At 53.8% G+C, this 13935-nt stretch overlaps 1 protein-coding gene across 2 annotated transcripts in view; it reads left to right on the forward strand.

Annotated features, from left to right (window-relative positions):
- Nucleotides 1–13935, forward strand: part of TMEM181 (transmembrane protein 181) — a 73111-nt gene that overhangs the window by 19451 nt on the left and 39725 nt on the right. The window contains exon 1 of one of the 2 annotated variants that reach the window (XM_043593128.1): nt 2755–2916. The exons of the other annotated variant lie outside the window; for it this stretch is intronic. Coding sequence (XP_043449063.1) covers nt 2909–2916 — 8 coding nt within the window. The 5' untranslated portion in view covers nt 2755–2908. Of the gene's footprint in view, nt 1–2754; nt 2917–13935 lie in introns of those variants that run through there. 2 annotated transcript variants of the gene reach the window in all.

The following is a 13935-nucleotide window of genomic DNA, read 5'->3' on the forward strand; positions in this document are numbered from 1 at the left end:
TTAAAATAAGAACAATGTTGATAAATGTGGGCTGAGTGCCTCTGAGGTTAGAGAGATGATACATACTAATAGGCTGTTTGCTTCAGGTCTGTACTAGTCACTCTGACCCTCTCACATTCTTCAGTGCTTGGGACACCAACACTGGAAGAGCATGGGCCTGGGTCAGGTGGTCCTAGGTTCTGATCAATAGTCTCTGAGAAAATCAATCTCTTTAAGGCCTCAGTTTCCTATCTGTGAAATGAAGATAGTGACCGTGAATAGCGAATAACTCATCAAGTCGTTAAGAGAATTCTTTGGTTCAGGCCCTAGGCTTTGCAGGGGATCAATAATTACTGGTTCTTCTCACAGGGTAGCATGACCGTGAGCGGAGAGCCCAGGAGGCGTTACAAGAACTCAGTAATGAGATGAATGGGCTAATGCTGCCAGAATAGCAACTCATTATCAGGGTGACACAGACCTCATCTGAATTGTGTTCCATTCTGAGCTTAGAGAGGAAACTTGCTGAATAGAAGCACGCTCAGAGAAGGGACCTGGAGGTGAACTGGAGGTGAACACAGAGTCACCTGTGAGCGATGCTTGATGGCTTAGATAAGCTTTCTTGGAGCCCAGGAGATGATGGGTACCTTTCCCCTCATCATATACACTATCACTGCACCCTTCTATTTCCTTTTCCATCACAGTTGTCATTATGTCATTATTTGGTTATTATTTGTTTGCTGGCTGTGTCCTTCACCAGAAGATAAGTCCCAGGAAGACAGGGATTGTCCATGTATTCGAGTGGTGTTTCCAGGGCTGAGGGAAGTGTGTAGCACTTGGTTACACTGAGCACTTGGTTAATGCTGGAACACATACGTGAGAAAAAGAGGGAATCTAGGTGATGTTGGACAGCAGACCAAGGGAGGAGAAGTTGGAGAAGTTACCAGGAGCGAGTTTTGGTGTCAAAGATGTCAACTCTTTTTTTTCTTTTTTTTTTTTAATGTTTATTTATTATTGAGAGAGAGAGAGCTTGTGAGTGAGCAGGGGAGGGGCAGGGAGAGGGAGACAGAGGATCCCAAGCAGGCTCTGTGCTGACAGCAGAGAGCCCGATGCGGGGCTCGAATTCACAAAGCGGGAGATCATGACCTAAGCCAAAGTCAGACACTTAACTGACTGAGACATCCAGGCATCCGGATGTCAACTCTTTTTAAAACCTGGGACCGTATGATAACAGCAAGGGGTCCGTGGCGGTGTCTCAGGAGAGGCCAGGCAGCTAGCACAGTCTCTGGAGCAGGCATTTCTGTATCAGACAAGCCTGCCTCAGATTGGAGGGGAAAACTGGCTGTCCCTGAGCAAAGCAGCCAGGAAATGTTTTGTTTAGTCCTCTTGAAGTTCAAAGTATTTTTTTAGTGTCCAATACCTTAGAAATGGAAGGTGTCACATGAAAAGTTGTATTTGAAGTTAGAATCTCTCATTTATTTTTTAATTTTTTAAGAGAGAGAGAGACAGAGAGAGAGAGACAATGAGGGGCAGAGGGAGAGGGAGGGAGAGAATCTTAAGCAGGCTCCACCCCCAGCACGGAGCCCAATGTAGGTCTTGGTCAACGACCCTGGGATCACCGTCTGAGCCAAAATCAAGAGTCAGATGCTCAACCAACTGAGCCACCCAGGCGCCCTGAAGTTAGAGTCTCTTAAGGGCTGAGTGTGGCCCCTTTAGACAATGCATGCTCAGGTGCACAGCACCCACCTGGCCCATGCCTGTTACCTGCCTGTCCCGCGGGTACTGGTGTTTATATTCCCTGGTCTTGTCATCAAGACCCCTTTTCCTCCAAGTGTCTGTGGAAAGAATTCGAGGGGTAATCTTTTGTTATCATTCTTTAAAAGTTGTGGTTTAGGATTCAGAGTGGTAACGGAATTTATCATTATTAGTCGGTGTTCGGTCTGTTTCTTTGCCTGGTGCCCTCTCTTCCCTCCAACTTCTTAAGCCCCTTCCATCTTGAGATCAGCCCAAACATGGAGCACTTGCTTTCCTATCCCGGTCAACCCCGCCTCAGGTGAGTTGGGTGCCCTTCCTCAGGGCCACTGTAGCAATCTGTGCTCCTCACACTTAGTTTTGGTAACTTACTTTGCCTGTAAGTTTGCTGAGGGCAGGAACGGAATCCTATCCGTGTTGGTCTCTTGTTGGCAGGAAGAAAGCTCGAGTCTTTTCTTTTCCTCATTCAGATTGACTTTAAGCCCATAGCAATAAGGGGACATTCTGACAAATGTTCCAAAGAGAATCTTGGAAATATCCAAAACTGTGGCTCTTTTAAGTTTATTTATTTTGAGAGAGAGAGAAAGAGAAGCAGGGAGGGGCAGAGAGCGAGAGAGCGAGAAAGAGACACCCAAGCAGGCTCATGCTCAGCACAGAGCCCAGTGTAGGGCTCTATCTTCCCACTGTGAGGTCAAGACGTGAGCTGACACCTAGAGTTGGAGCTTAACCGACTGGGCCACCCAGGCGCCCCTCCTCTGTTCTTGATTACAGAAATTTGGGAGGTGGGCGCGCCGCGGGACCCCCTCCCATGGGGCCAGTGGCGGGGGGGTCTGGGCGGGGTCCTGCACCCCCTCTCCCGCCCCTGCTCCGCTCGGGCTGCACCCCACCTTCACCCGGGCCCCGCCCCCACTGTCACCCCCGCCCCCGCCCCCCTCACCTTCGCCCCTACCCCCCACCTTCGCCCCGGCCGCGCCGCCCCCCGCCCCTCCCGCCGCCGCGCGGTCGCTTCCGCGCACGTGACCCCGCGGCGCGTCGCGCTCTGACGAGTTCCACGGAGCCGGCTGCTCTGCTCCGGGGCCGCTGTCCCTCCGGCTGCGGCTGTGGCTGTGGCTGCCGCGGCTACCGTGCGGTGCCGGGCGGGCTCGGGGCGCGGGCCGGGGCCGAGGGCCGGGGCGCCGAGATGGAACCGTGAGTGCCGGTCGGCAGGGCGGGCGACGAGGGCCGGGGTCTCCCCTCCCTGGGCGCCCGGGCCCCGCGTCCGGGTCCCGCGAGCCCTGACGCCGGGCCCTCCGCCCACGTGGAGCCCGGGCCCCGGGGGGAGGGCGCGACGCCGGGGGCTTCGCGGGGGCGGCTAGGCGCACGCCCCCCCCCCCTCCCGCCCCGGCGGCCTGCAGGCGGTGGGTACCGGGGCCGCGTTCCGGGACGGGTCTCGGCCAGAGGCGCCCCGGGAGAACCCTCGGAGGCCAGCTCTGGCCCTGCTGTCTCCGGAGACCCGTGCTCCCCAGGTTTGGATGGCTAAGGAGCGGCCCTCCCGGGAGTCCCTCACCACCTTCCCTGGGGCAGCCCGGGGCCCAGCCTCCCCGCTGGAAGGGCGGTGGCCCCCTGCCCCGACAGTGGCCCTGTCACGTCTCTGTTAAAAGCGCCCAGAGCACCCCACTCAGCTCTTTGTGATCTAGCCCAGCTGAGACTAAAGAGAGGTGCTTTCCAGTGGCTTTTTGATGATGGTGGCACGTTGGGAGCCTGCCACAGCCCTTTTAGATCTCAGGGACACCGAGTTTTATGAGTTTTAATCTGCTGACTTTGGGCCTTATTACCTCTGTGAAGTTGAGGGATTTTAAGGAGGAAAAACCTGTCCAGGGCCCCACAGACGCCAGCCCTAAAGCTTGCCTTTGACGCAGCAGAGTCACCTGGGTACCTCCCAGGGGACATCCGGGAAGAGGAGAGAAAACTAACAAGTTTTGTGCTTGAGTTGCAAAAAGTCAGAAGTCCCAGAGAAGGAGTGCCCAGAGTCTGTCTGCTGTGTGGAGCAGTGTCTGTGGCAGGAGGCTGGGAGGGCCCCTTGGGCAGTTGAAGGCAACCTTCAGACAGGACTGTGTGAGTTTCTCTGTGTTTGGGGTCGTAGGGGCTGGGAGGGTTTGCATTGGACTGCTGCCGAGTCCTCTGACTGTGGACATAGAGAAGATCGGAGGGTGTTGCCAGAATGCAGACCTATGTGATGGAGGGAAAGGTTTTCCTCCACCTCCTCCGAAGTTTCTGACTGTGGTTAATTACTTTAGCACAGCATAGGGAACCGGGCCAGCCTAAAATGGTAGCCCTACATGGATATTTGAAAGGTCTTTCTTTTAACTAAACCCCGGGCAGAGGTGGGTTACTGGTGGTGCCTTCGCACAACTCCAGGGACACCGTTCGTTTGTGACCTGTGTGAATAGTGTACTTGGGATGCCGTGCGAAGATGCCTTCTGGGGTCGTGCAAAGCTGTGACCCTGCGGCAGAGTGACAGCCAGCATGGTTTGGGAGGTTCTCCTCCGTAGCGAACGTCCTTGGGTCCACGCAGCACAGCAGCCCTGGGTGGTGTGTGGGGTGTCCTCCCATTTACTTGGACCAGAGGAGCAGAGAGCTTGAAGCGGTGTGGGCGTTGGCCAGGACTGCAGTCTGGGTCTCCTGGGGAAGTCGGGGGCTGTCTGTCACGTGATAGGGAACTAGACCAAGTGGGGGCTGTTAACTAAAGCGAGACTCTCAAACCACAGTGTGAGCGAAGGATTTCAGCGGAGTATGTCTCCTGCCATGGAGCGGTCGACGGCCCGACGCTCTCCTAGAAGCCATGCCGGGCTCTGTGGAGCAAGGGGCTGGGGTTGGGGGATGTTGGAGGTACCTGGAGGTCAGCCAGCCACTGTCGTCTCATTCAAGAGGACATGAAAGCAGTGGGAGTCAGAAAAAGTCTTTGGTGCGCATCAGAATCCCACGAGGAAACAAGCCTGAAGCGTGTCCTGCTTCAGGCCCCGGGAAGGTCAAAGTGCTCTTGTTGCCAGATGTGACAGAGCCCCGTGGCGAGAAGTGACAGGAGCAGGAAGAGGAGCCAGAGAAAGAGTGCCGGGGCAGGGGGATCGGGGGGGGGGGGGGGGACAGAAGAGAAAAGAGCAGCGTGGTGGAGGAGCTCAGCTTGGGGGGCCGGGGCCAATGCAGGGTCTGCAGGACTGTGAGCTCCCTGCTCACATGCAGCCCTGCCTACTCTTAAAAGGGCAGAAGAGATTGCTGTCAAAACCAGTCAGGATAAATAGTTTCCCCGTCCTTAAAGCTTTAAGCTTAAAATTCCTGCAAACTCCCTTCCTTTTCTGAAAATGCCTGGGAAGTGACAGGTGCCGGGGTTCAGGAGGTAAGGACCGTGGGCGTCTCAAACAGTTGTTGCCCTGACTTCCTGTTTGAGCATAGCCGTCACAGCCCTACACATAGTTGAGGTGTCTCAGGTTCGTGTGTTGCTTTGCTCTCGCAGTAGCATTTCCTGCAGACGTAGATAAGGTTGTTGTTGTTGTTGTTGTTGTGTGTGTGTGTGTGGTGTTTGATACTTACAACCAGTTTTTGGAGAGTCTGTTTCACATGTCTGTTTCATTCTGTATGCATTTCAGAGTGGAATTGTATTAAGTGGACTCCTCCTCTGCCAGCAGTGAAGGCGTGGCTCAGACAGATGAACACAGACCTTGTTGGGGTTTCTGTGTCCCAGGCCTTCCGAGTGTCCCAGTGCTCGAGGGGACAGCAGGCCTGTGTCAGTATCCTTGTCTTGCAACTACAGAGTTTTTTAGGATTGTGCCTCTTAGGAATCTTTTGTTTTCCCCCCTGAACCCAAATGATCTCTGGAGCTAATAAAAAGTAACGCTGTTTTCTCTGTACCAGATACTGCTGTGAGCCCCTTCTGTGTGTCATTTCGTGCCATCCTCACAGCTACTCCCCCCGTGACCATTCCCGTTGTTACAGATGGCAACACTGAGGTGCAGAGAAGTCCCGTCCGAGGTTCTCAAGGTCACAGTATGTCGCAGAGCTGAGGCTGAAGCCCGAGTGGTTGGCTCCAGAGCCCACATGAGTGACATCGCTCAGGAGCAGCTGGCAATGAACGAGTGCTCACGAGGGCTTTCGTGTAACGAATGACTCATTTAATTACCCCGGCTCCCCTCGGCGGTGGGGCATGTCCATTTTCTGAATTTTACAGTTCGGGGACTGGAGGTGCCGAGAAGGAGAGTGGCTTGCCCCAGGTCACCCTGCGGGTCGTGGCGGAGAGGCCTTCTAGCCCGGGCGGTCTGCCTTCAGATCCTGGGTTCTTCACCGCCGGACGCGCTGTCTGGGCCCGGGCTTGGGTGCTGCCCCCTGGCTGGCGCACTGCCTGCGCTGACCAGCGTGTGGCCTGCTTCCTTGTTGTCTTTGCCCCGGGAAGGCTATTCAGTTACCTAACACGCTCCTGGGTGTGAGTCACTGGGCTTGCAGCCTGGCGAGGATACACAAGGATTCGTGGTTCCTTGAGGAGTGTCGATGAGCGTACTGTTCATTAAAATACGCTTTGAGGTTGTTGGGCCTTGAATGTTGGTATAATGGCTTTTTTGACTAGGTAGCCATAAATTATTTATAATATAGTCAAGTTTGAAATTTGAATATATTTGGCTGTATTCAATATATGTCCCTGATAGAAATTTCGGAGTTCTTATTCTGTTCTTCCCCTTAGAGTTTTTTCTTCTCAAAACCCATTGAACGGTAGGTTTAAAAAGGGGAGATTTTGGTGAGGGGGCCAAAAAGCGAGAGTGAGGGAGCGGTGGGCCTCCTTTCTGCTGCTGACTTTGGGGGTTCAAATCCCACCCCCCCTCATGTGGACTGGGACCTCAGCAGTGTATGCCAACCCTAGCCTCTAATGTCCCGTCTGTGAAAGGGCTGATAGTACCTGCCTCACCGGGAAGCACCTAGCCTAGTACCAAATAGGTGCTTAGGGAATGACGGCCCTGCCCTTTTCTTCAGTTGGCTGGGTTCTGAGCTGGAGGAGGGGAGGTATTACAGAGTGGATCATCAGGGATAATGGTAAGATGGAAACGTTTTTAGAAAAAAAATTCTTTAATGTTTATTTTTTGAGAGAGAGAGAGAGAGAGAGCAGGGGAGGGGCAGAGAGAGAGAGGGAGACACAGAATCCGAAGCAGGCTCCAGGCTCCGAGCCGTCAGCACAGATCCCGACGTGGGGCTCGAACCCATGAACCGTGAGCTCATGACCTGAGCTAAAGTTGGACGCCCAACTGACTGAGCCACCCAGGCGTCCCGAAAACAGATTTTTAAAAAAGAAAAAGTAGGGGATGGGGACAAAAGCACAATTCTTACTACTATAGCAAACCTGATTGAGTTCTTCCTATATGCTTCCTGCACTGTCCTGGATTCTTCATTCTTTCATCTATGCCCGCCAACGACCCTGGGGGTTTTCCACGTGTCTCTGATGTACAGAGGAGGACACTGGGGCCCTGAGAGTTACTTAGTCGTCTGCCTAGCAAGTGGGGGTGGGTGGGCAGGATTTGAAGCCAGGCTGCAGATACCAGGCCAGCGCTTTGGACCACGGGAGAAGAGATTACTTTTATACACATGATGAGAAAAACAAAATCTTCGCTTAAAGCATGCCCACGTACTGAGACCACTTCCCACTGCCCTTCCCACTGCCCAGATGTCATTTTTTTAATTCTCCAGTGGGAAATCTGGGAAGGAGTTGAACAAGTAGCGAGATTTGTGATACTGAAATATTTTCAGTCTTAACTTACCTACTGTATTGTGACTTTATGAGACCAGATGAAATACGTATTTATAAGAATGCTTCGGCCTCCTGGATGCTGTTTTCTCCTGCCTCCCTGTGTGTGCTGACTATATCATTTAGGGTTCTGTCAAAGGCAGAGACTGCTGCTGGTCTCCTCTTGCTGCGTCACTGGAAGGCCGTGCCTTCAGGTGTCTTCTCGCCTTCTCTGCTCAGCCAAGTTCTGTCCGTGTCATGGTCATTCTGTTCCAGGCCCATAAAGGGACTCGTTGAGTGTGTGCCTCTCCCATGGTTTCTCTCCAGTGGTGTTTTAATAACTCTTATAGGGCCTGTGTGGGAGGGAGAAGCGTCCAGTGGGAAAGTAATGTTGGCTCAAGCAGTTCTGGAGTTCTCGGTGGCCCTAATGGGGACACTGGCTTTCCAGGCGGCTGAGCAGGGGCCTGACTGAGGGTGTGTGCCGAGGGGAAGGCACTTTCTTGGAGCTGTTCTGGCCAGTTCCCAGACCTAGCAAAGGCCAGAACCATACAAAAAAATTACAAGATAACAGTGGGAGAAAACGTTCAATTTTACAATTCAGTGGTCCATACTTTATAATCGCAAAGAAATTAGAACCTGGAGGAAACCAGAGTAAAACCAGGGAGGAATGCATAGAAATGGAAGAAATCAATAGTTATTGGACTAAGGAATCTCTAGTTCATGGCCTGTCATTTATAAGGCTCAGCGCTGGACCACTGGGCCTAGAGAGGCCAAGGGGGAGCTCCAGGCTGGGAGAGGCATGGGAGTCTGTGAACAGTTGCTACCCACAGTGAAATCTGGAAATGGGCACGTGCCTCCTGTCCTCCATTGGAGGAGACAGTTGCCTGGTCAGTGTGGTTGGGGGGCGACCTCACAGGAGGCAGGACTCAGCTGGGCCGGGAAGGAAGGGGGAAGGAAGGGTGAGTCGGGCCTGGAGGGAGAGGAAGGACTCGGTGACTAATCATCGATGGAAATAGGAAGGGCAGGCAACAAGGATGGTTGGTGACTGTGTCACATTCTGACAGGACAGTTCCAGGTGCTTGAACAGGGAGGTTTCTATACTTATGTGACTTAGTGTCTTGAGTTTCATTTTTAATTGTGGGGTTTTTTTTCTTTTTTTGGTATGTATATGAAGACAAGCTTTGTTTTTTTTTTTTTTTTTTAATGTTTATTTTGAGAGAGAGAAAGAGCTTGTGAGCCAGGGGAGGGTCAGAGAGAGAGAGAGAGCACGAATCCCAAGCAAGCTCTGTACTCTCAGTGCAGAGCCCAGCTCGGGCCTTGATCCCACAGTCCCTGAGATCGCAACCTGAGCCGAAATCAGGAGTTGGATGTTTAACCGTCTGAGCTACCTGGGTGCCCCGGGAAGCTTCTGGTTCGAATCGAATACCTGTGAAAAGTGGCTTAAAGAACAGGAGCATCGAGAAGTTGAAGGGGGCATCTCCAGGGCCGCTTTGGCAGCTCTTGTGTCCCTGTGTGGCCTAGGTAGTCTCTGTCTCTGGCTCCCAGTCTGGGCCTGTCGGCTGTGTGCACCTTCTGACGTGCCGTGTGGCTGTGGCCGTGCGGGCAGCGCTCCCCTGCACGGCTCTCCCCACGGGGACAGAGGAGGCTCTTCTCACACATCTCTTTGTGAGGCAGGGAAACCTTGCCTAGCAGCGCCTGGCTGGTTTCCCACAGGTTCTGGGCCCCAGTGCGGCCGGGGGGGGGGGGGGGGGGGGGGAACTGGGCAAGTGAGCCTGGTCTCTGGAGGGCAGGGGACCAGGGAAGGAGGAGGCAGAGTGTGGCTCTGGGCAGACAGCAGTGGTGCTTCTGCCCTGCCCCCGAAGAAGTCCCTTCATCTCCCATGGCTCCTGTTCCTCCTTTAGAACGAAGTGGGGATTATGGTGGGTGAGTTGTTTCCAAAGAAACCCGTGTGATCATGTCACAGGCGTGCCAGCGACTGTTGGTGGTGGAGTGTTTGGCTGTCACTCACCGTGATAGGGAAGCCACTGGAGAGTTCCGGACTGAGAGTGAACGCACGTGGCTTTCAGAGCACTGAGGCGGAGAGCAGAGTGTGGGTGCTCAGGCCACAAGCCGAGGCCCTGGGGAGGCCTGCGGTGCAGTGAAAGATGGCAGGGCCTGACTGGGGGACCGAGAAGGGCCACGGCACGATGTATGTTGAAGGCTGTGTTGTTGCATTAGATGTGGGGAGTGAGCAGAAGACAGGTGTCGAAGGTGACCGCCCCGCTCTCGGCCTGAGCCCCTGGAAGGCTGGGGCTGCCACGTCCTGGGGCGGGGAACTCTGCAGGACAGGGTGGGGGAAGATCCGGAGTCTGGCTTTGGACGCATCACACCAGCCGCCCACCAGATGTGCAAGCGGAGGGTCAAACAGGTGTTCGCTGTCAGCCTGGGGCTCAGCTGGGCCGGGCCGTGAACGTGGAATTGTTCACCCGGAACAGGGTGAGATCGTTGCGGAGAGCTGACAAGGGAAGAGGGCAAAGGGCAGCACGTGCCAATGTGTCCCGGCAGGACAGCGGTGACGTCTGGCTGCAGAAGGTCCTGCGGGATGGTTTTCCTGCTGTTTCGTTGTGGGTATTGATGGCTTCACAGACTTCATGGTACCTGGAAGCAGTCCCTTGGGAGATGGTTATGACTATGCACAACGAAGGGCAGGCGCAGCTTGCAGCCATTTGGATGATGGCTGCAGTTTGGGGGACTGGCTTTCCAGTAAAGGTGTTTTTAGTTTCTCTAGGAAATAAGTCTGGGTGCTATTTTAAGTCACCCGTGAAACTGAGATTAATTTAGAAGGGACCTAAATGGTCCAAGCCAAAGCTAAGGGGACAATCTGTTCCATTGAGTTTGAAAGGTCTTCCAAGGCTCCAGGGGCTCCAGGGAGGTCTGCATTTTAGAGTGTGTGTGTTAAATGCCTGAGTGTGAAAAGAGACGTGGGCCTGGAGAGGAAGACTGGCGTCTGGGTCCCATCCAGAAGAGAAAAAGGAGGGACAGCTGTCCTGAGCTGGCAGGGTTTTGTCCGGGGCCTTCCTGCTCTGGTTATCTGGGTTGAAGATCCCACCACATGCGGTGCTTGACTTGGCCAGGGTGTCTGGGAGTGGGGAGTCCTCTCCCTGCTCCCTAGTATCTTACACACCAATTCAAGGGAAGTACGTGAACACTTTTGAGATAACTAATGAAAGTTGGACAGGTGTTTTCTTGTGTCCAGCGTCCATGGCAGGTAGATGGGTACTTTGTCTTCAGGCCCTCGGCTGTGTCGTGCAGGCCACGTGTGTCGTAATAGGTTAAAGTTACGAGAGATGGGAGGGAGGGGAAGCTTCCTGGAGAAGGTGGGACCTGCAGGTGAGCCCTGTGAGGCAGATTTCGATGGTTTGGTGTGGAGAAGAGAGAGCATTTCACATCAGGAGAGCAGTGTGCGAAGGGGCTGGTCTAGAGTCTGGCTTCACCATGGTGGGAAACGTTAAAGAAATTAAGCCCTGGATGCTGATGCTTGGGTTTGAACACCGCCTCAGCCACTTAGTGGCTCGCTGGTCTAGGGCAGGTTACCTGCTGAGCCGTGGCACGGCACCCAGGGGAGCCATCTGGCAGGCTGTTGCAGTGACCGTGCTGGGCATGGCCAGGGCCTGGGCCCCGAGACCCCGCATGGGGAACGAGACGTTAGGAAGCAAAGCGCCCCTCCTCCTGGCTGGCCGCAGGCGTGGGGTGAATGAGAGATAGGCATCCTCAGAGGTGACTCCAAGGTTGCAGGATGTGGGATGCAGAAAGGGGAGAGGCAGGAAATGGGCAGTGGAAGCAGCTTTTTCATTTACTTTGTTTTTTAATGGGTTCGGTTTTAAACTTATTGACCATAAAGTAGTGTAGACTCCTTAGTGAAAATGTCTTGGGGGACACTGTCTCAGGGTGGGATCAGGGGCAGGGAGGGGGTTGAGATGGTTCCTGGAGGTGGGAAGGAGTGTGAGAGAGGAGGCAGGAGATGGTCCGGCATCGGAGAGTCCATGCAGTGCAGGGGCATGGGTGACAGCAGAGGCCGAGCGGATTAGGCTCCTGGATCGGAGGCCTCTTGGTGTCAGGCTGTGTGTATTGCCTACATCACAGCCTTGCCTCTGAGCACTTAGGGAATATTCGTTCCATTGGTGGCCGGATCCTAGGGAATACAGGTTGCCTGTTCACCGAGACTTGCCTGGACCGTCGGCTAGCTTGATGGTCAGAAACACGTTGGTGTTTCAGCTGGGAGGTGAAGTGGGAGGTAGGCAGAGAAAGCGCTGGGAGCCTGGGTCAGGCAGGAAGTGGTTGTGGGGCGGCTGGCAGGGTTGGGGGAGACGTGAAAGGAGACCCTCTGGGGAGTGGCCTCGACTCCCCACTGCTGCCACTCACAGCGCCACTACTTTGATTGAGCAACAGTGCAGAACTGTGATTTGTCTCGAATAGGAAGGTGTTTCTGAGGCTTAGGAAGTCCCTTGATTTTGAGCGAACTGCTGTAGAGTTTTTAGACACGAAGCCGAGAGCAAAAGGAACCCTGGAGAGGAGGCACCGTCGTGCGGAACTGAGCCATCTTGGTGCTGGTGCTGGCCCACAGCACCCTGTGGCTGGAGGGGGTCCTCAGACCCCAGGCCCCCAGGGTGAGGATGCCTGGAAAGGTTTACCGCTGGAAGACAGCAGAAATGTGGCTCCGTGCCCAGCCTGCCCCCAGCAAGCCGAGGTCATGGCCGCGATTGTGCCCGATCACATTTTCTCGAGCAGGGGGCTTATTCCACTTTCTCTGTGTCTTTTTTCCATTGACTTGGGTGATGTCTGATTTCTGAACCAGGAAAATCTGTAATAAATTGGAATTAAGTAGCAGGGTTTACAATTGTTTTTAATGTTTAGTATTTATTTTTGAGAGAGAGTGCGTGCACAGGTGCATGTGAGTGGGGGAGGGGCAGAGAGAAAGAGGGAGACACAGAACCCGAAACAGGCTCCAGGCTCCGCCGAGCTGTCAGCACAGAGTCCGTTGCTCAAACGGACTCGAAGCCATGAGCCGTGAGATCATGACCTGAGCCGAAGTTGGATGCTTAACTGGCTGAGCCACCCAGGCACCCCTTAAGTAGCAGGGTTAAGGAAGGGAAGCACTAGATTTGTATTCAGCCCTGGAGGAGGAAATTGGCACAGCGTCCCTGGGCAGGTGTTTGCTGCAGGAACTTGGCCTTGTGCTCCCGTTGCCCTGCTGATCTCTTTTCTCCTCATACCCTCTCGTCTGCTAAGTAACTAGGCTTTTCTAGCAAATGATTGATAATGTGTCTTAATGATAGGTTTTAAATATCAAAATTTAAATGTAATTATTATTACTCTGTTTTTCTCTGCTTCTAACTAATGTCCTTTGGGCTCTCGCCTGTGCTCAGAGCCCTCAGCGCCCCTCAGAGCCTCAGCACAGGGTGGACGGGGCGGGGGGAGGGGGTGGAAACAGGTCTCCCTGAGAGCAGCAGAGTGGGGTGCCGCAAGTGACTCTAATTTTTTATACAACCTTGGGTTTATGGAAGAGTGGCAAAGATAGTACAAAGTGCCTCTGCACACCCTTCACGCAGCTTCCCCTCTTGCTAGCGTCTCAGCATCGCGGCACGTTTATCAGAGCTAAGAGAGCGACATCGGTGCAGTCCTGTGAACTACAGACTATTTGCATTTTCCCAGCATCTAGTCCATTTAGCTTTGTGTAGTGTTTTTTCCAAGTGAAAATGCCCCGTGCAGCTGCACAGAAATCTTCCCTTCTGCAGACTGTGCTAAGGATCTGCATTATTAGCCTCGACACCTGGGGATGGCAGAGAAATGACAAAGAGGACCTTGTTCGCATGCCGCCCCGCCTCCACAGGGCTTTCTCCAGAAGGGCACTCACGGAGGTGGGTCCCCTCAGCTCTCCCTGCTTCCCTGAGCCTCCTTCCTGGGGAGCGGCAGTTACTGCCAAGGGGCAGAGCTGTGACATCTCAGGCAACTGTTCTGCAGTGTCTAGGCCCCAGTGTCCCCATGTGTCAGTCGAAGGGGTTAGACTTCCTCCCTGAGGTCACTTCTGGCTCTAATATTTTAAGACTTTCAGGCCTCTTATAATCATTAGGATCCAAAATCAGAGTTGGGGTCAGACTACTTAATTCACTGGCCCTCGTTTTCATGCACAGCAGGGTCGCTTGTGGGTCAGCCTTTGGACTTGAGTCCAGAAGGAAGAGACAGAGTTACTACTCGTTCCTTTATTTCTTCACTGGTGCCGTCATTCAATGAAACACAGTGACACTGACCTCAGAGTTCATTCGCCCAAAGGTCTGGTGGGTCCTGCTGGAGAGAGCTGGCTTGGTATCAGCCGAGCCACGTCTGAGCCAAGGTGGCTTCTGGGCCCCACCTTTGCCCCGAGATACCATCTGGCTGATTTCCTGCTCAGGAACTGGAATCGTCAGCCACGTAAAGGAGAGGTTGTATGT

This window comes from Prionailurus bengalensis, chromosome B2 (genome assembly GCF_016509475.1).
Source record: "Prionailurus bengalensis isolate Pbe53 chromosome B2, Fcat_Pben_1.1_paternal_pri, whole genome shotgun sequence".
Classification (NCBI taxonomy): Eukaryota; Metazoa; Chordata; class Mammalia; order Carnivora; family Felidae; genus Prionailurus; species Prionailurus bengalensis.